The sequence below is a fragment of the Tarenaya hassleriana genome, unplaced genomic scaffold (assembly GCF_000463585.1).
Source record: "Tarenaya hassleriana unplaced genomic scaffold, ASM46358v1 Cleome39, whole genome shotgun sequence".
Classification (NCBI taxonomy): Eukaryota; Viridiplantae; Streptophyta; class Magnoliopsida; order Brassicales; family Cleomaceae; genus Tarenaya; species Tarenaya hassleriana.
In genome coordinates, this window is record NW_010966822.1 from 936,567 (window position 1) to 955,759 (window position 19,193).

At 39.6% G+C, this 19,193-nt stretch overlaps 5 protein-coding genes across 7 annotated transcripts; 2 read left to right on the forward strand and 3 right to left on the reverse strand.

Annotated features, from left to right (window-relative positions):
• Window positions 1–223: 223 nt before the first annotated feature.
• On the forward strand, window positions 224–826 carry LOC104823089. Its single transcript, XM_010554513.1, has one exon. It carries the CDS (start codon window positions 224–226, stop codon window positions 824–826), a length of 603 nt encoding a protein of 200 aa, XP_010552815.1.
• A 910-nt stretch (window positions 827–1,736) lies between these two features.
• Window positions 1,737–2,528, forward strand: LOC104822995 (21 kDa protein). Its single transcript, XM_010554387.2, has one exon. It carries the CDS (start codon window positions 1,782–1,784, stop codon window positions 2,382–2,384), a length of 603 nt encoding a protein of 200 aa, XP_010552689.1. The 5' UTR covers window positions 1,737–1,781; the 3' UTR covers window positions 2,385–2,528.
• Window positions 2,529–5,763: 3,235 nt separating this feature from the next.
• LOC104822996 (probable pectinesterase/pectinesterase inhibitor 6) lies at window positions 5,764–7,800 on the reverse strand. Its single transcript, XM_010554388.2, has 2 exons — window positions 6,736–7,800; window positions 5,764–6,638 (listed from the first exon to the last, which is right to left on the reverse strand). Exons 1-2 carry the CDS (start codon window positions 7,688–7,690, stop codon window positions 5,962–5,964), a joined length of 1,632 nt encoding a protein of 543 aa, XP_010552690.1. The 5' UTR covers window positions 7,691–7,800; the 3' UTR covers window positions 5,764–5,961.
• Window positions 7,801–9,555: 1,755 nt separating this feature from the next.
• Window positions 9,556–15,080, reverse strand: LOC104822997 (probable phosphoglucomutase, cytoplasmic 1). Its single transcript, XM_010554389.1, has 18 exons — window positions 14,855–15,080; window positions 13,716–13,797; window positions 13,536–13,591; window positions 12,889–13,002; window positions 12,694–12,756; window positions 12,429–12,548; window positions 12,233–12,333; window positions 12,029–12,088; window positions 11,826–11,925; window positions 11,590–11,747; window positions 11,405–11,500; window positions 11,216–11,279; window positions 11,050–11,131; window positions 10,790–10,968; window positions 10,626–10,702; window positions 10,398–10,530; window positions 10,062–10,178; window positions 9,556–9,944 (listed from the first exon to the last, which is right to left on the reverse strand). The coding sequence occupies exons 1-18, from the start codon at window positions 14,933–14,935 to the stop codon at window positions 9,873–9,875; spliced, it is 1,755 nt and encodes a 584-aa protein (XP_010552691.1). The 5' UTR covers window positions 14,936–15,080; the 3' UTR covers window positions 9,556–9,872.
• Window positions 15,081–15,328: 248 nt separating this feature from the next.
• Window positions 15,329–18,773, reverse strand: LOC104822998 (putative receptor-like protein kinase At4g00960). 3 transcript variants are annotated; one of them, XM_010554392.2, is made up of 6 exons: window positions 18,391–18,773; window positions 18,163–18,302; window positions 17,760–17,970; window positions 16,487–16,721; window positions 16,013–16,163; window positions 15,329–15,923 (listed from the first exon to the last, which is right to left on the reverse strand). In XM_010554392.2, exons 1-6 carry the CDS (start codon window positions 18,440–18,442, stop codon window positions 15,627–15,629), a joined length of 1,086 nt encoding a protein of 361 aa, XP_010552694.1. In that variant the 5' UTR covers window positions 18,443–18,773; the 3' UTR covers window positions 15,329–15,626. The 3 variants fall into 3 exon arrangements, with proteins under 3 accessions (XP_010552694.1, XP_010552692.1, XP_010552693.1); XM_010554390.2 differs by having other exon boundaries at window positions 15,329–15,931; window positions 18,391–18,767; XM_010554391.2 differs by having other exon boundaries at window positions 15,329–15,931; window positions 18,163–18,299; window positions 18,391–18,766.
• Between the last annotated feature and the right edge of the window lie 420 nt (window positions 18,774–19,193).

Consider the following 19,193-nt stretch of genomic DNA (forward strand, 5'->3'; position numbering starts at 1 on the left):
ATAACATTGATATATTTCCATATATAGACAGATCTCTCATGATTGAGATATCCTAATGATTCACTTTCCATTACAAAACATGGGTGTTATTGTAAACTCAACCCTTTTCGCGAGCATATATATGCAATGGAGAAAGGAAGAGCCTTTCGTCTCACCCATCGCATTCTTTTTCTCCTCCTCTCGCAAATCAAACTAAAACAGTAAACAACAAGAGAAGTCGATCATGAATCTCAAGAATGCCTTCGCCATGACCATGTTTTTGGTCGTGGTAATTCTCCTGCCGAACCTCACCGTCGCATCACGTGACCTGACGGCGGCCAGCGACGAAGAGGCCGTCCGCAGTGTCTGCAAGAAAAACTTATTCCCCGATGAATGCGTTAAGATATTGATGCCATTCGCAGGAAGCTTCCGAGGCGACCTGGGAAAAATGTGCGTCAAAAGCGTAGAACTATCGGTGGCAAAAACGCAGGAGACATTGGAATACTTGAAGAAGGTCCAGATTCCACCGGGATCGGACAAGAAGCTGGGGTATCTGTTGGGAGCAGGGAAGACGACGGTGGAAAACACCATGGATGATCTGAAGGACACGGTGGATACCATAAAAAAGCTGGTGCCGAAGCCGAATGTGCCGGATGAACAGTTCAAAGAATCTGTCCAAGCATTGCAGATGCAGTTCGTATACAGCGCGACCGACTTAGATGACATCTTTGACGAGTTCCCGACGCCCGACAGTCCGACCAAGGCTGACATCGTCGCTCACCTCACTGATCTCATACACTACTTCGGTGTTTCCGGTCGTTTACTCTATAATTACATGGGCCCTTAAAATACACATAGATTCGTCGCTTTGTTTTAAGTAATTTTCCTAAAAAATTATTGTCTTAACTTTTAATCCCAAATAAAATTAGTGGATTTTAATTTACTGTCAGATATGAATTAAATATGTTGAAAAAATAAATTATATTTAAAACATACTTTTTGAAAAACTTAAAATCAGTAGATACAATCTAAGTAGATAGATTTTATTTAAAATATAAATTTTTATCAATTTCAAATCAACCGTTATAATGTAAAACTGATTTTTGGGTTTTAAATTTGGAATAAATGATTTTAATGGAAAATATAATTAAATCTAATGGCGTTGAATTTGAATTTTATAAATTATTTTGCAATTAATAATATTAATCAAATGTTATCAAATTTAAAATTCAATACAAATTAATGAATATATTTTTAAAAATATTAGATCCAATAATTCTATATTAAATTCATTATTTTTCAAAAAATTCAATAATCAATCGTGCCAGAATTATAGAATACATGAATATCTTATATTTTGAGTAAAGTATATGTATATATAATTCAAGATCTAGTAAGCTTTGTAACGTACATTTATTATTATACAGCTCTAATTTAATGTTAATTTGTGTCTGTTTTCACTTTTATTTTAAAGGCATATACAAAAGAAAATCGATGCTTTTATCAAAAAAATTTTCGATGCAATAGTTTGAACATCAGAAGATTCTATACAAAATAACAATGATGAGATTGAGTCTCCGCCCAATCGTTCTTATGATTATGAATGCTCTTATAAATTCATTTATTATTTTATGCGTTTTCCAACACTAAATAAATACTATTATTTTCATCAAATTTACCCAGACTCGAGAGGCGGGGTCATTTTGGTAATATCATATGCTCTTCCTCTTTGTATATTTATATATATGCGCTGAGCCCCCGGCCAGACTTGGCCTCAATCAAGAATCCAACTGACAAACACCATGAAACCTCTCCGTGTACTCGTCTTCTCAGCCACATTACTCCTCACCCTTCAACCAATCCTGGCCGTCGATTCCCCTTCAAACTCATCTGACGACTCAGAATTCATCCGTACGAGCTGCGACGCCACCTTATACCCCGACGTCTGCTTGGCCTCTCTCTCCGCCTTCTCCGGATCCCTCCAGAAGGACCCTGCCCGCCTCGCCCGTGCCGCCATCTCCGTCACTCTCAACAAGGCTCGCGACCTCGCCTCCTACTTAGCCAACATCACGCGCCCCGCCGACGATTCACGCGCCGCCGCCGTGCTCCGGGACTGCTTCGAGAACCTGAAGGACGCGGCGGAGGAGATGAAGGGTTCGATGAGGCAGATGAGGGAACTGGAGACGTGGACGGGGTCGGTGGAATCGTTCAGGTTCCAGATGAGCAATGTGCAGACGTGGCTCAGCGCCGCTCTCACCGACGAGGATACCTGTTCCGACGCCTTCGAAGACGTCGCCGACGACCCTGACAAGGTTGACGTCTGCGGGCGTGTGGATGACGTCAAGAAGCTCACCAGCAATGCTCTCGCGTTGGTTAACCACTACGCTGATAAGGCAACTCATTGATCCCTACAACGCGTTTCCTTCCTCTTCTTTTTTTTTTGTTTGGTTTGTTTAAAGGTTTTGTGTTTATTACGCGCCCGTGCATGAAAATAGTAAGATGAAGATTTCTTTTGTTATTGGCTATAATAAAAATTTTGATTTTTCTCTTGTTGCTTTCATTTACTTTATTTTTTGTGTTTTAAGTTATATCATTAAAATATGGGGGTTTGTTTTGCGACAATTTGACAACACAAAACGATTTCGATGCGATAATAAGTAATAGTTACATTGATAATAAGAAACTTCAATCGCCATAGATGCATATGACATGCATGCGGTGTAAGCTAAGCCTGTAATTCCACTACCACTTGGGATTTTTTTTATGTTCATGGCCGAGAATATTTTGAATTCCATGATCAGCTGCACCACATGTGCATATAGAACCGCATATATAGATACTTACCTCCCCATACTCAAAACCTGTATACTTACACCTAAGAGCGGGGAATATGAACTATATCATGTTTGGTATACCAACCATATGCTCATATGATTTTTCTAGAAACCAAGAATTCGAGCAAATATTCTTTGCTGCTTCTGAATTGTAAGTTAGCTCCCACTTGTATTAATAAATTAAAAAAAATATACTACAGGTAGTTAAAAACCTGGGCTTCTCCCAGCAGTAAAAAAGAAGATAATCTTCTGGTTTAGATGAGATTAGGCAATGTTAAATTATATATATATATATATAATATATATCTTCTCTTATTGTAGGACAACGAAAAGGTATTGACAAGGCTGATTTCGTATATTCTGGTTGAAGTTCTCCAATATTTGGGAAAGATTGGAGCGAAGCGTCAATTAATAATCAATCATATGCAATTTAATTTCCATGTAGCAATATCATGTGCTATCACATCATGAAAATTATCATATGCACAAATATATAATCTACGGTTTTCATTATTAGTTAAACTGAAACAAATATTGGGAGAAAAATGATTGCGAACTAACAGAAATGGTCCGATGAAGACAAAGTTAGGAGAGAGGACACGAGAAGCAGACTAAAACTTAAACTGGGAAACAACGACCCGTGACACTTTGAATTGAATTGACGACCCATTTGATTTGTTTATAACGACACGACATCATATATATATATATATATATATATATATTTCTGTTTGCACAATTTTATCGTTACAATTCCTACTCTTACAAAAATAAATAAACCCCGCGCGATATAGTATTTACATCTTTGAGTTTCACGTGCATCTTACTGAATACAACGTTAAGTTATGATATAATAATTCATCTCTAACATATTACAATAATATGCAACAGCTGTTTTTGTTTGTTTGCAGGATGCCACAATCGTCTGTGGTGTTTTAGAATGTCGATCATTACATTCTCGTAAAAAAAATGGGTGAAAATTTTCCACCTTACAAAATAGTCATATTAAAAATTTGGGAAAATCGCCCAAAAAATTCTACATTGTATGTCAGACAAAAAAATCCTATATTTTTTTAATATAAAAAAATCCTATAATTATATTTATCTGTCGAAATATACATGTACTCTTCAAAATGTCAGATAAAAGAATCCTATATTTTTTTTTATAATCAAGTAAACTCTATACTTATATTTATTCGCAGAAATATAGCTATACTTTATAAATTTTAGCAAATAAGCTCATAAATGTAAACGCAAAAAAAAATACGATAACAAATCCGTCTGAACCTAACCCAACCGATATATACCCGAACCGAATCGAATCGATTAAAATAATATACCAGATTGGATATGAATATTTTAAATTTGAGTGAATCCAGTATCATTATATTAATTTTTCTAATTAAATTTAGAATATATTGGATATTAATTGATGATATATAGGTAGATAAATGGTTATATTCGGTTACAGTTAATTCGAAATCGATTTATTTATTTTACAGTTATTTCGAATTCGGTTATTTCGAATTTGGTTATTTCAGATTTCAAATATTCATATCCAATCTAATATATTATTTTAACCGATTCGATTCGGTTCAGATATATATCGGTTGAGTTAAGTTTGGACATATTTTTTACGGTATTTTTTTTTGTGTTTACGTTTATGGACTTATTTGATAGAATTTATAAAATACAAGTATATTTTGATGAATAAATATAAGTATAGAGTCTATTTGGTAATAAAAAAATTATAAAATTTTTTTATCTGATATTTGAAGAGTACAAGTATATTTCGACGAATAAATATAAGTATAGAGTTTTTTATAATAAAAGAATATAATATTTTTTTGTCGAAGGGTACAAGTTTTTATTTGTGATTTTTCCTATATATATATATATATATGCAAGTAATTAAAGTAAAAGAAAAAAAGATCACAGACGACGATGGGTGGTTTATATGTTAAGGGTGTGGGGGGGAAAAGGACAAATGACAGAAAAGCGGGGATTTGTGCTGAAACCACAAATGGCTCATCATCTCGATGACTTCAAACAAACCCATTATTAAATAATTTAAATGATAAAAAAAAGGGTTCACGAGCCACTGAAACTTCGGTCGGTCTTCTGCTTCTCATCGCAATCCATGGGCCCATTTTCTCGCTGTTATGGCTCTTATTCCGACACGTGTCCTCAGCAAAATTTAAAATTCATCTTGTTTTTTTTTTTTAATAACAAAACCACTTATGCCAAGTTTGGATGACCACAGATTAAAATATATATAGCCTTTAATTTTAAGAGATACAAAAAAAAAAAATTAAAAACGATATCAATATACCCAAACATTCATTCCCTTTAGCTGCCAAGAGGGGGAGAGAAACAACAATCAATTAGTTTGAAACCAACAATTTTTACTGATTATCGTCGATTGTAATTTTTTTTTTTCAATGTGGTCAAAGAAAAGCCACCTTAACATCCTAAATCAATTATATTTATATATGTTCGATATAAAAAAGTCGCTTTTGAAACAAAATATTTGATTTCTAATGGGTACAGCATATTGGGTTTAGGCTTTGGATTGAGCCCATTCATATAGCAAAGTCCATATCGTTAGTTATGAGTGTTGGCACAGCAAGTCTCGTCGGTTGGTTCAACGCCCATACCCGCATGACATGACAAAACCGAGAGTGGACCGACGGGATGGACAACTCACCACTGCTCTCTCCAGCCAATTTGCTTAGCATGGAAAAACGATCACAAAAATGATATTTACTTTTTTCTAATAAAATTACATTTTATTTATAGAAAAAGGATATTGATACAAGACAACACTTGATATTAGTCGGTTACAATATTTTGCCAATATAACCATATAATTGTCCTACTGTTTACAATTCTTCATATTCATCACGTAGTTATTTTTCTGACAGGAAAATACTGGATTTTCCCTATCGTAAACCAAAACCAAGATTTTTATTTTTTCTACATTCAGTCCAATGATTAGAATAGAATCCCAACATATATATTTTTACTAAATTTGATTTAATATTTCTCTAATGGTAAAAAAAAAAACTTGCAACATAGTACAAAGTGTCTTAAGTAATACGCACAAACAAATAAAAAAAAAAGAAACGCGAAGGACAGCGGCGTGAGGTCAAAGGCCGTAGTCGAACGGCACTCCGGCGGCTGGAATCCAAGAGTTCCCGGCCAAGAAATTACCCACCGTGAATTTGGAGGCCTCGGACGCCGTCATCAAGACTTGGAATCCAGGCCACTTCACTCTGTCGGAGATGTTAGCTCCGGGGCCGGAGTTCATGTACTCTCCGTAATAGAGAGTGGAGAGAGCAAAGTCTCCGCTCCATTCCAACCACCCCACCGGACTCACCACACCACCGAGGAAGCACTTCATGAAGACAGTCCTTGAGTACATCCTCCACGGCCGCCCCAGGTATGTCTCAGCCGTCCCATCCTCCGCTGCAGTGACTATGGAGTCGTGGATGACAATCCCCGTGTTCTCGTTTGGGTCCTTGCGGGCATGGGCAGTGACTGTGTTCTTCTGGCCGCTCATGGGACGTCGAACGAATATGTTGCACCTCTGGAGGACTGCGGCTGCGTCCCCAAATATAAAATCGATAGTGCCGTAGATGTCGCAGTTGCGGTAGAACTGGCGGTTGGAGTGGATGTAAAGTGTATCCTGATACCCTTTGAAAGAGCATCTATAGAATACAGAGAAGTCAGAGCCTGAACGGAGCGCCACCGCCTGGTGTTTAGTCGGACCCGCCGTGTTCTCGAATGTTATATCTCTCCCGATGAATCCTTCTCCGGTAACAGCTGCACCCAAATGAACACATGTGATTTCTTTCGCTTTTTTATGTTACTTAGCTTATTGGCCTTATAATCTGATTTTAGAATACTAATTTAAACGTACCAAAAGTTGCAGACTGAAACGTCGTCGTGCCATCTCTAACATTCCTATTGCCTGTGATGACGGTAGAATCGATACCGTCGCCGACAACCATCAGGTTCTTCATTGATCTCTTTATCTCTATGTTTTCATTGTAAATACCGGCTTTCACGTATATCACAAACCTGTTCCCGCTTTTTTCTTGACGATGGAGCCTCATCGCCGCCTCAACAGCCTTCGAGACACTCGTGTAGTGACCGGATCCATCCTTAGCCACCACAAGATCGGCTTTGGCCGTTGTTTCCAAACTTTCCAGTAGCTTCCGATCAGAATATGAAACCCACAACGGAAATTTTTCGCCCGAGAGTAATAATCTGCGGCCGCTGCCACCGAAGTGGCCTTGTTTGTTGAACTCAGTGAAGGCAGCGGCGGAGGACTCGTCAGCTGCAGCTTTGGTGACGGCTAAGGAGTTGCTCAGTGACTTTGACAGGTTACGATGCATTTCTAACGGAAAATACGTAGAGTAAGACGTCAAATTAAAATCAAAGAATCCGTTTTTGCAGGTTTCTTGGTTTGCAATAGCTGCGCTTAACGAAGTTTGGATGTCCATAGAAGACGGGAAATGACGATTCGTGGAGCGATTGAGTTGGAGCAAGGTGTCCCGGTAGAGCTCCAAGCAGTCGAACAAGGCTGACGTGGCACACTTGCTGAGGAAGCGACGTCGTTTGGAGTCGGAGACGAGCCGGTGAAGCTGCTTGGTCAGGTCAATGGTAGACTTGATCGAGAGGTCGTGGAAAGTGAGCCCATCGGTTCCGTCTAGGGTTTGAGGAGGTGGGCCCACGTAGTGTTCGCACACCTCTGGATATGGGGTTTGTTTGCATGAAGTTGTCATGTGGGCGTGGCAGTGTGACGTAAATTCCAAGTATACGCTTATTGTAAAATATTGGATGAGCAAAAACCGTATGAGCTTCTGATCCATATGGTTATTGTAGATACAAGAAATCGAACGATTTCTTTCTTTGAATATTGGAGATTAATGTTAAAGACAGAGAGGGGAGGGAGATTGCTGATATATGTACAGTTGATGACACATGTATATATATATATAGAGAGAGAGGTGGGTAAAGAATCAAAAATCGTAAGGATGATATATTAGACATGCACAATTAATACATCTTCCTTTATCGGACACACATTCACACGTAAGAATGCAGGAAATAACGTGTGATTTTAAAAAAAAAAATTGGGTGAATGATGGAGACTATCTATGAGAGCATTTGATGGTTTACAAAGAAAACATGTCCATTTTTAACTAAACATATGTGTATGTTCATCACCTGGAAAAAATGTAATAACATTTCATAGAAACTAATACATGTGACGAAATAAATTAGAATCAAGACAATTAGTTTAACAAATGTTTTTTTGTTAAATCAAAATAGCAACAAAATAATGATGTTTCTTTCCAGCACATATACAAACTGGTGATTATTTATTCGCAACATGTACACATACATTGGAAAATCATCACCCGGGTCTTAAGTCTTTCATTTTAAAAATTACGGAGAATCTCTCGGATAGGTTAGCTAAGTGTGATGGTAAGAGCAGATGCAAACTGTGTAATGTCTGGGAGGCGCCAAAACTTCCGGTAGAGAGCCGTAGGTGTCATGTCCCGAGGGCAAGTCCTGATGTGAAATCCACCAACCGTCCCCCGAGAGAAAGAGTTAAGTAGACATCAAAATCGGAGCCAGAGGTTCACAAGAGTTTCGTGTGGTCTAAAGCAATAATCTCTCTTTCCTGTAAAGAAAAAAACTTTCTTTACCCTTTTTTAATTAATGGGTTTGGGTTCATAACAACGACAACAGCTTGACTAAACCTATCCATCGTGTCATACGCAATGCGACAAAAATATTATACTCGTTTCTTTTCTCATTAGTTGTCGTTTGGGTAAATATTTTTTGTTTCTTAATAGATGTCGTTTTAGATTTTCCAAGTGATTTTTTAAGAAAATTTCTAATTTTATCCTTAATTATAAATACCCAACTGCATAAATTATTAATGAGAATATAATTTAATAAAGGTATATGTGATTTTTTTAATATTTCCTTAAAAACTGTGAAAAAATTTAAAACGACATGTATTGTGAAACGGATAACACTTATCACACACACTAGAAGAAGAATCGCAAAATCATATACTTAAAAAGGAATAGAGGGTAATGCTTTTATGGTGACGAGGAAATTTACTTGTGTGGGGGGGGGTTTCCTCAAATGGAAGTCGGCCGGAGAATTACGGCTCCACTAACATCTCTAGGTCAAGGTGAAGGCAAGGGCGGACCCATTTATATATTAAATGTCTCTTAATTAAACTATTGTCCCCAGTTACATATGAATATGATTCTGGTTCGGCTAGGTGGAGGTGCTCCTATTAATTCTTAATTTTATTCTTATGTTTCATAAACGAAGCCTTTTAGTAGTGACGGCTGGGAGTTTCTCAAGATTGGATTTTACATGCAACACACATTGAACATCTTTTGAATGGGAAAAAAGAAAAAGGTGAGATAGTAGGCAGCAGTGGAACCTTGAGGACAAGGAAGTTGGCTAGTGGCGACCTGATTAGAGCCTTTTACAGCCCAAACCCTACTTAGTTTACCGGTCATCGTAGGTGGTGGTGGCCAAACATCTGAAACACGAGTTGACAGTGACGTTTTATCAGACGCTCTAAAAGTTGGATGTACGTTCTTTTCCACACCAAGGCTGCTGCTGTTCCTAACTTCTGGGCTGTCTTTTTTCGGCATTATAACTACGAGACAATCTTACTGCACCCTGCGTTTGCACATGCTACTGAATATATAAGTTATAACTCTTCTCGGTAGGCTAACACCATCTTAGCAACCGCATAACACATAAACAAACTCAAAAGACGACTTCCCTTACAGACATGACAAAAACTCGACACATATGATAAGAAGAGGAAAATAAGAAGAAAGCCTCGGAAACCACACAAGTGAAACCTGACAACTCAGGAAACTGTTGAAGCAGTCGAAACTGCTGTCTCTCTCTGAAGCTATTATTATTTAGAAGTAGGGAAGTCGGAACAGGAAAGTACTTAGAGAGAGCGAGAGAGATAACTCAGTTTGGGCATCTGTCTCAAATACTGTTCTATGTAATGACGGTGGGGGCTGATCGTCCGGTGAACTCCTGCATCTTCGAAAGCTTCAGAGCCACATCCACCTGTCCGATCCAAAGCAACACCAATTCAGAGATTGACGATCACCTTTTTTATTTACTAAACCAGGATACAAATAAGAGGAGACATTCTGTATTTAAAACTTTCAAGGTGAGTCTGACCAGTGGAGCGAGAGCTTCCTGCGAATCTCGGCCAATTTTTGAGGCATCCTTCTCGTACTGTTCAATGTAGAGTCGGATGGTTGCTCCTTCCGACCCGGTTCCGGATAGACGGAAAACCTTCAGACAGTTTTCGGTACAACCAGAGGGATTAGTTTGTTTTGTATATATATCAAGATATGACACTTTCAATGGTTTTGAAGATCAAGAATAGCCCTAGAGTTATGATCCTATGTCTGCCAACTGATAGGGGCTCAGTAATGCATGGACTTTGTTTATATCACTTTGCTCAATCTACAATTTCAAAAGAACCTCATGCGGAAAAAAACGATATCTTACAAGCCGTGATCCATCCTCGAACAAGTAGCGGATGCCCTGGTGCTTTGAGATGGAACCATCAACTGGATCCTTGTATTCAAATTCATCAGCTTGGGAGACATTTGCCACATCTGAACGAATTCCCTTCACAATTCTGAATAAAGAAATAGAAAATCAAAGAGTAAGAAGACTGACTGATAAGTTGTCACTAAAAAAGGAAAGGACTTGAGTAAGCAGAAGAGGGCGTACTCGTGGACTTCAGGGAGAGATGATTGCAATTTGACCAAGTATGCCATGAGTTCCTTAGCTGCAGCTGCGTCCACATTCTTCGGATACATATTTGAAATTGGTAAGGGTCTTTACTGTTCTTTAGTGCAGTACACAACTTGATAATGAAAGTTAACGAATGTTACCTCATAGTCGTATCGAGTGTAATAGTGTCGGCCATAGGTAGCCCAGTGCTGCCGGACGATATCTTCAACTGATACTAGCTTTGAGTCTCCGCCAAGGTTTTCCTTGTTTCTGTGAGCAAGGATGGAGAGCCAAGCAAGAACAGCCCAGATCCCATCTTTCTCACGGATATGATCCGATCCTGTGAAAAAATTCTTTGAGAATCCGGTAGGCACTGAATTATATTTTTAACAAACGGGAGATTCTAACAATAGACGCTAACCAGTTCCGAAACTTTCTTCACCACAGACCGAGCACATCCCGGCATCCATCAGATTACCAAAAAATTTCCAACCTGTCGGAACCTGGTATATAATTGTACTAAAGAAATGAGTTATGATAATGCAAGGAAGAGAAGCTAGAGAGCAGTTCTATGGCCATATAAGTACCTCAAAGAATTTCAAGTTCAAGCTTTTGGCAACAACATCAAGGGCAGCTGAGGTCGGCATGCTCCTAAAATAAGAAATGAAAACCGAGATTTTAATGAGAAGAGAAGATAATACTAATTTCCCAAAGCAGTGTAACATTCAGGTCCAGCATTTTGAATTTATGATCAAAACAACTAAAAATATATATACCTTGCAACACCTTTTAAACCAGAGCTGAAGTATGGTATGGCCCCAACAGCATTGGCAGCGATTATGGCAACAGAATCCGAAGGGGTAACGAAGAACCTAAGAAGAAAAACATTTTTTGGGTGAAAATGATCCTGTGTACCTATTTCATGCCCGTGCTCTCTCGTAAAACAACAATTATAAGCTACCTTTTTCCAAGGATCATGTTACGATCCGCATCACCGTCAGCAGCAGCACCAAACTCCGGAGGCTCAACTCCAGTATCAGATTTACCCAATCCCATGCGTTCCACGAGCTCCTTAGCATAGGTCAGATTGGGATCCGGATGCCCTCCTCCAAAGTCTTCCTGTACAATGTTGCATCATCATAAATGAAGAGTTTCACGGATTCAAGAATATTATTCCCTGATAGACAAAAACGATACCTTTGGTGTGCAATTCAATAATGAACTTTCTTGAGCACCAAGTTCCTCTACAAAGATGCGGTGTGCATAAGCTCCAGCAACTCCATGTAATGCATCGTAGCTTCATAGACCAAAATGAAATAAGACATTCAAAAGATAGGTGATATGTAACAAAAAGTACTTAAAAGTAAATGAAAGGTCGAGAACAATAGTAAGTTCCATACCAGAATGTAAATTTTGGAGACGAAAGCAGTTTCCGGATAGAGTCAAAGTCAAATATTGACCTGAAAAGATGAGAAAAAGTTAGATTTTCACATGGACCACAGAGGGGGAGGCAGAGCCTGCTGCATTCTCAAAGTTGGTTAGACCACAGAGGGATCCATACTATGATGCATTCTCTTAAATGCAATGAGCAGAGAGAGACTTACTTCATTAGATTCACATAGTCATCCGCAGAATCAAAAACATCAACATCAAATTTCCCTTCTGGTCCCTCAAAGCTGGTTAGACCAACAACAGAAATATCGACCTATCGCATTCAATCATGAAGACCAAAAAAGGCTATGACTAACTAAAACACAGAAGATGGGAAAATGAGAGGATCATTCAGAATGTGTTAATTACATTGGGTAGATCTTCAGCTATAAGGTACTCGTTGATTGTTTTTGTATTCTCGTAGATCTTATCGGTGATTGACTCAGGAGCAGGTCCACCATTTCCCATATTGTATTTAATTCCGAAGTCCTGAAGCAGAAAGCATGAGATGAAGTTTTAGTCTTGTAGAGCTAAACACACGAGATTGAAAGAAGAACCAAACATGGTACTAACAGAACAATTAAGTTTGAAAAAAACAGACAGCGACAGAACGTGATTCAAGAACAGAGTTGACCTCAGTAGGGCCACCAGGATTGTGACTTGCTGTTAATATAAATGCTCCCGTTGCTTTGGATCCCTGAAATAGGAGACCTGATTAGATTCTTATGATCATAATTGCTTTTTGTGCTCATTGCGTGACCTTGTACAGTAACCAAGAGAAGAAATCCAATAATCACACAAAGCATGTGCGCAAGGAAAGATATCTCACATCAGCGCCCACTCTTTCACGTATCACAGCTGATACGGCTGGGGTTGATAGCAATCCATTCTGACCAACCCATACACGTCTTGCACCATTAGCAGCTGCCATCTTAATTATGATCTGTCACGAAAGCAAATAGTATAGTTTATGCGGCTCAAAAACCATCTTTATCCGGAATGAAGAAAAACAGATTCTTTTTAGCAAGAAAGAAAGAAACGGTTCTTTATGTAACAACAGGTCGATAAAATTAATTGAGAAACTACCAAACAATCCGAAAGAAAAAGAAGGAAGGATTATAGTCAAAGACAAATGGAACAAATTTGTTTAAAACTCTAGTTCTCTTTGTTGTTCTGATGTAGAGGTAAAACCAGAAAAAAACACGAAAATGAGGCATGAAATAGTAGCAAGATTTGTCAATCAAAAGGTTAATTAACTTTTTTGCAGATTTTTCTAATTGCTAGCAGATTCGATCATTTAGCATTCACGAGCAAATATAGCAATGTAATTATAATGCGTGCATGATTCACGGAATTCCTTGAAAAGTAATGCAAGCAGATGAGTCATGTAAAGAGTAATTGCGGGAGTATTGAATTCATATTCTTATGCTAAGGAAGGCACACAGCACTTGATTCACACAAATTCAGACGACATACCTGAATAGCGTCCTTTGAGAAATAACGACCATCACCAGAAACGACAAGTGTTGCACCTGCACATGTAAAGAAGTACTCAGGCTTATATGGAACAGTGCAGATGTCTGCCCGGCACAGTTAAATTAAGAAATGTCCACCACACGAGCAACAGTCAACCAAGTTGGTTATGAGAAATCCTACCTTTGACATTCTCTGGAGTAAGAGCAATGAATGTAGCCTGGACAAAATTTTGCAGGTAATGGGGTTGCATGAACACTTTTACCTGTCAAGTCACACCACGATAGAATTGATCAATGATTAAAGAGATTCAATTTGTCGGCGCAGTAATTTCCTACCAAGTAGGAGGAAGGTAACGATAGAGTCCGTCCCGAAAATTGTTATACAGAATAAATATCAAATTGATTACTGAGCTTTCTCTAGTTTCATGATTACAGTTCGTATCCCCATCTAGTAGGGATACTGGGAAGGGAATATACTAAGCCACCTTACCCCTACATTTTAATGTAGAAAGATGGATTCGAACCCGCGACCTCAGACCCCACGGTAAATGGTTTTACCGAAAATTGTTATACAGAATAAATATCAAATTGATTACTGAGCTTTCTCTAGTTTCATGATTACAGTTCTTATATAAAATGGAGCCTGGATCTATAAGAGTAAGTGATCAATCGCGTACTCTCTCTGACCACAATGACCAGAACCCAAAACTAGCCAAAATAACAAGATCGCATCGTGACTTAACAGCACTCCACATAGGTATAACAGATCCCGCAAGCCTGAAGAGTGCCATCCATTGAAAGAGGGAAAAAAAAAGACACAAAGCTGTTATATAAAAAGGCACTAGGCCATGCCATCACTATGGCGCCACATCCATTCAGATGGTGAAGAAGTGAGTAGATCTATCTATTATATGAATGTGGCGTTCGTACATTCAGCGTCCGAAACATATGTCCAAATCTACCATACGAGCCGGCAAAACAATTTCCCGAAGCGAGAATAACATGTCAAGACTCCAACATCTAAAGAGGAAAATGAGGAGAATGGTTTTCACAATTTCGTTTATCGTTCGTCTGTCTAAACACGGATCAATGCGTAAATCGAGTCAAAGCACATGATTGAGCTCGCATGAGAATCGGTCCGGAAGATCAAACATATTTTAAACAAAAACCAACCAAACAAACAGAGAGATCGGATCGGCGAAAGAGGAAAAACAAAAGACAGCAGCTATGCATGATGGATCTGGCCAAAGATCCGACAGAGGAAGATGGAATCGGATCCAGATGGACAAAAAGAGAAGAAAAAGAAGGGAATGGAAAAACCTTCTTGCGGAGGCCAGAGGTGCCCGGTTTCTGGCCATCGAAGGGAGAGGTGGGAACGCGGGAGACCTCGAAGGAAACCATGTCTGTAGTTGTCGGGGAATAGGACGATGGGACTCGAGAAGAGGAAGAGGAAGAGGGAGAGTGAGCGTTGATAAAGAGAACGAGAGAGAGACGGAATGGATGGTGGTGGGAGAGGCCAAACGAGAGGGTGACGCGTGTGGCTCCGTCTCGGCCGTTGGTTAATTTATTTTGGTTGGGTTAAGATGAAACTGCGGCCCAAATTCAGAACCCCCAAACCAGTGTGGAAGTTGTTCATTAATATTGTTTTCATGCTAATAATATCCCATGAAAGCAATGGAATATTCTTCTATGGGAATGCTGATTGGTTGGCGTTTAGAAAACATTTTAATGGTTGGAGGTCGCTGTCAGGGAGATACTCTCACGACTCCACAACCATGCTACTGACACGCACAAGGGTTCAAAAACACGACAAAATAACAAATAGGGTTCATGTTGTTATGCAACGAACAAATAAATCTTTTTCTTTTCTCGAGACGACGAATCCTCCAAGATTTAATAAAATGAAACAATATATATAATCACTAGCCTTCTGCTAATTTACAAACTAGCACACATATACGTCGGTATAAAAGTGGATCAATAACTCCAGAGAGGGCGTTTCCCACGAGAGTCGGAGCTAACGGTGTGAGGAGAGGGAGACCAAGTGGGAGTACCTCTGCCCGCCGTGACTGTGTTTGTGTTTGTGTTGGAATTAGATCCGAAAGAAGAATCCAAACTTGAACGGGTGGTGGTGGTGGATGCAGAGGACGTTCCAGCCGTCTGGTGGTGATGGGACCGCCGGTTGAGGACGACTGGCCGTGAGGGTTCTTCCAGATGACCTGCTCTCCTTGAGAGGATCATAGCAATGCGTCTCATGTTGGGCCGTTGAAGGGGATCGCCCTGTGCACACAGCAGACCAATCTGAACGCATAGTTGGAGTTGGTCTGCATCCACCGATGCTGCCATGGCAGGATCCACCATCTCCATGCTCCTTCCTTTCTTGTACAGCCTATACGACTGCTCCCAATCATTAAACAAATATCTTTTGCAAGGCTTTTTATTAACTGGAGTCTGGACAAGATCGGATTGCGGCCTTACCCATTCAAGCAATGTCTGATCCGGGTGCCTCAAACTAAAACTGGAGTTCTTCTGTCCGCTGATCAGCTCCAGTACCAAAACCCCAAAGCTGAATATGTCCGCCTTCACTGATAGCACCCCATGCATCACATACTCCGGCGCCATATACCCACTGTGTTTCCATCCACAAATGCAGTTAGCTTTTCATTCCAACCCAATAAACATCCACAAACTAAAGGCTGCAATTTGTGACAACTACAGTTCAAATTCAATCAAATCAGTACATTCCACAGAAGCTGCTCGATGTCCATAAATGCAGAGGTGCCCATTTGCACCGACGTCATTTCTTTACAGAAAAGGGGGGAAAAAAGGTTAGTCAGCTTTTGTGTGAGCTGACATGAATACCTTAAACAGGACAATTGGTGCTATTGGAAGGGTACTTTCAAAGGACAAACACCATAAGCTTTTAAGGGCAGATAACCATAGGGAACTTACTTGGTGCCAGCCACACGAGTGTTGACATGTGTTCTGTCTTCAGGGAAGAGCCGGGCCATCCCAAAATCTGCAATCTTTGGAACCCATTTATCATCAAGCAGAATATTGCCAGCCTTGATGTCTCTGTGGATGATGCAGTTGGGTGCATCTTCGTGAAGATAAAGCAGTCCACGAGCAACACCAGTTATGATCTCAAGCCTATGCTTCCAGTCTAGCTCTGCTCTTCTGTTGGATTCTGCATAGAAAACACACGGAGCAAGAGCAGTGTAAATACATTTATGTGCCAAACCGGTTCGCTTTGTTCACAAAAAATAACCTATCTTTGACTATAAGAATTTATGAGGCTTTCTCAGAGAAGTTTTCTACCAAACTATCAGTAAGCATACGAAATTAACCCAACAAGAGATAGAAAGCTTGTTGTCAGACCAACGACTGTCTGTAGTGCTGTTTGCTTAAGAAAAGTTAAGTCAAATTCTTGGTAGCTGCCCCTGTCACAGGGTTTGATGCTCAAACAAGAAGCAGAAAATAGAAAAAATCGAAAGCAAGTCTTAAAGGTAAGAATATTTCTTGGTCAGCTTTGATGGGCACAGGTTCACAAGCCTTGTAGGTGGCCAAAATGAAAGTTCTAGGAAAATAAGTTTTGCTAGAACTGGTCCTTTCTGAAATGAGGTTTCCTCATATGGAAGAGTATGCTTTTGACCAAAAAAAAGAGTATGTGTAACTATTTTACACCATCCTGACGGTTCGGGTGAATACGATGAACAACTTAGGCTCAGACTGGCGACAGATTCAGGTTATGATTGCGCCAAAACCGTCACCCACCACTACCTTAGAATTAAAAGGAGAACACTCACGCCGCAATATCATATCAGTTAAAACAAAAAGGAAAACCAACGAGAAAGATGGTTCGATTTGAAGGACAAATAGAAAAGCTGGAGAAGAACGCAATAGATTAGTTAAAGCTTTGAGAAGCTTGATCTTCTCACCTGACTAAGGTATTAACAAAAAAAAAAAAAAAGAGGATAGGCTCCTCAATGGACGATAACTAGGTTGACCATGAAGAACTAAAAGGATTGATGCCTACCAATAAATCCCAAAGGAACCAATAGATTGAACTCATCAGGCCCCAGAGAGCATTACAAAGCAACCTGATGAATGTGCAAACCAATCTCAATCCAAAGTCTAGCACTTGCTTAATCAGAAGCAAATCAAACAATGGAACTGATGATTAAACTAGACAAAACCATCGAGAACTGAGAGCTCAGCAACTTACTGAATAGAACCTTGTCGAGGCTCTCATTTGAGACGTACTCGTAGACCAAGAGTTTATCGTCTCCGTGGGTACAATAACCCACAAGATTCACGACATTGCGATGCTGAACCTTGGCAAGTAACTTGGCTTCATTCACAAACTCGTTTTTTCCCTGTCTCGAGGACTGAGATAACTTCTTCACAGCTATCTCCCTCCCATCAGATAGCCTTCCCTATACAAACGCAATTCTCACTCACCAGCCAGCCAAGCTAACAAATGTAAAATGGGAAAGCAAGGAAACAATACTTTTTGAGCGCAAACCACGAGCTAAAGAAAAGAAACATGAAAACGAGGTTTCTGGAAAACCGAACAAGAACCCGTGTTCTTCCTCATTAGTCAGCTAAAAAGGGCAGGGCAGAGCTACCTTGTAGACTGGTCCAAATCCACCTTCGCCGAGTTTGTGGTTGGGGTGGAAATTCTTCGTAGCAGAGACCAAGACCTGAAATGGGAACACCTTCTGCTCCAGAGCGGCAATTCGCTCGAGATCGTCTTCTCCGACACCTTCTAGCGTCCACCCATCGCACAAAAAACGTCAGAAGAACTCAAAACCCTAAGATTCTGCATAAAATTTGAGAGAATTAAACTTCTTTACCTCTGCTAGAGCCGCGCTTGAAGGGTTTGATGAGACCTTGGATGAAATTCATGGATATAGAATTCTCAGAGACACTCCCATGGAAATCGGCAAAAATAAAGAAAAGCCCGGACAAGATTCAAGTAAAGAAGTGAGATTTCGGCAGCCTAATCAGCCTCTGGATGACATTACGAGCAAACACCCTTGGAAATCGGGAGGAAGGGAGATGGAAACCCAGGAACAAAAGTCAAATGGGGAAGTGGAAATTTGGCAACTTTAAATTAAATCGCCAGCGTTCGATTCGGTTTGGTCGAGCCACGTCTCTGAGGTAAGAACGGTGGAAACGTAAAATTGGCGAGCAAGAGAAAAGGCGTCTTGTTTAAACAAAACAATGACGGGAAAACATGCGCGAGAGAAAGTCAATATGAGCCACCGTGTGAATATAATAACACACTAATACTACCACGAGGATCGAAGTCAAAGTCTCATCCTTGTTTTGCTGCTTACATCAACTTTTATTTATTTCAAGTCCCCCATATTTTCAACGGGTAATATTATAGGATGCTTCTCTTCCCTCGTTTTCTAGACAGATAGTCATAGCTATAAACCAAGTATATTTCTTGATAAGACTATCAAATAGTAGTAATAAACTACTTGCATGTAGTGCAGGTGACTACACGGCCGGTATTAACCATACTGGATGACGGGTGATGAGCAGAGTTTGGGATTTGTTGGCTGAGTTATAAATATGGCATCCAAATTGACTATATAAAGAGGTTATATATAATCGTGAATATTGAAACTAGATCTGGATCTACAGTATA

Coding starts and splice junctions, on each gene's coding strand:
- LOC104823089 (XM_010554513.1), top strand. CDS start 224: ATGAATCTCAAGAATGCCTTCGCCATGACCATGTTTTTGGTCGTGGTA.
- LOC104822995 (XM_010554387.2), top strand. CDS start 1,782: ATGAAACCTCTCCGTGTACTCGTCTTCTCAGCCACATTACTCCTCACC.
- LOC104822996 (XM_010554388.2), bottom strand. CDS start 7,690: ATGGATCAGAAGCTCATACGGTTTTTGCTCATCCAATATTTTACAATA. Junction 6,639..6,735: donor GTTTCAGTCTGCAACTTTTG/GTACGTTTAAAT, acceptor ATTTGGGTGCAG/CTGTTACCGGAGAAGGATTC.
- LOC104822997 (XM_010554389.1), bottom strand. CDS start 14,935: ATGGTTTCCTTCGAGGTCTCCCGCGTTCCCACCTCTCCCTTCGATGGC. Junction 13,592..13,715: donor TACTCCAGAGAATGTCAAAG/GTAGGATTTCTC, acceptor TTACATGTGCAG/GTGCAACACTTGTCGTTTCT. Junction 11,132..11,215: donor TGAACTTGAAATTCTTTGAG/GTACTTATATGG, acceptor ATTATATACCAG/GTTCCGACAGGTTGGAAATT.
- LOC104822998 (XM_010554390.2), bottom strand. CDS start 18,442: ATGAATTTCATCCAAGGTCTCATCAAACCCTTCAAGCGCGGCTCTAGC. Junction 16,164..16,486: donor ACTCGTGTGGCTGGCACCAA/GTAAGTTCCCTA, acceptor ATGGAAACACAG/TGGGTATATGGCGCCGGAGT. Junction 15,932..16,012: donor ATCAGACATTGCTTGAATGG/GTAAGGCCGCAA, acceptor GATTGGGAGCAG/TCGTATAGGCTGTACAAGAA.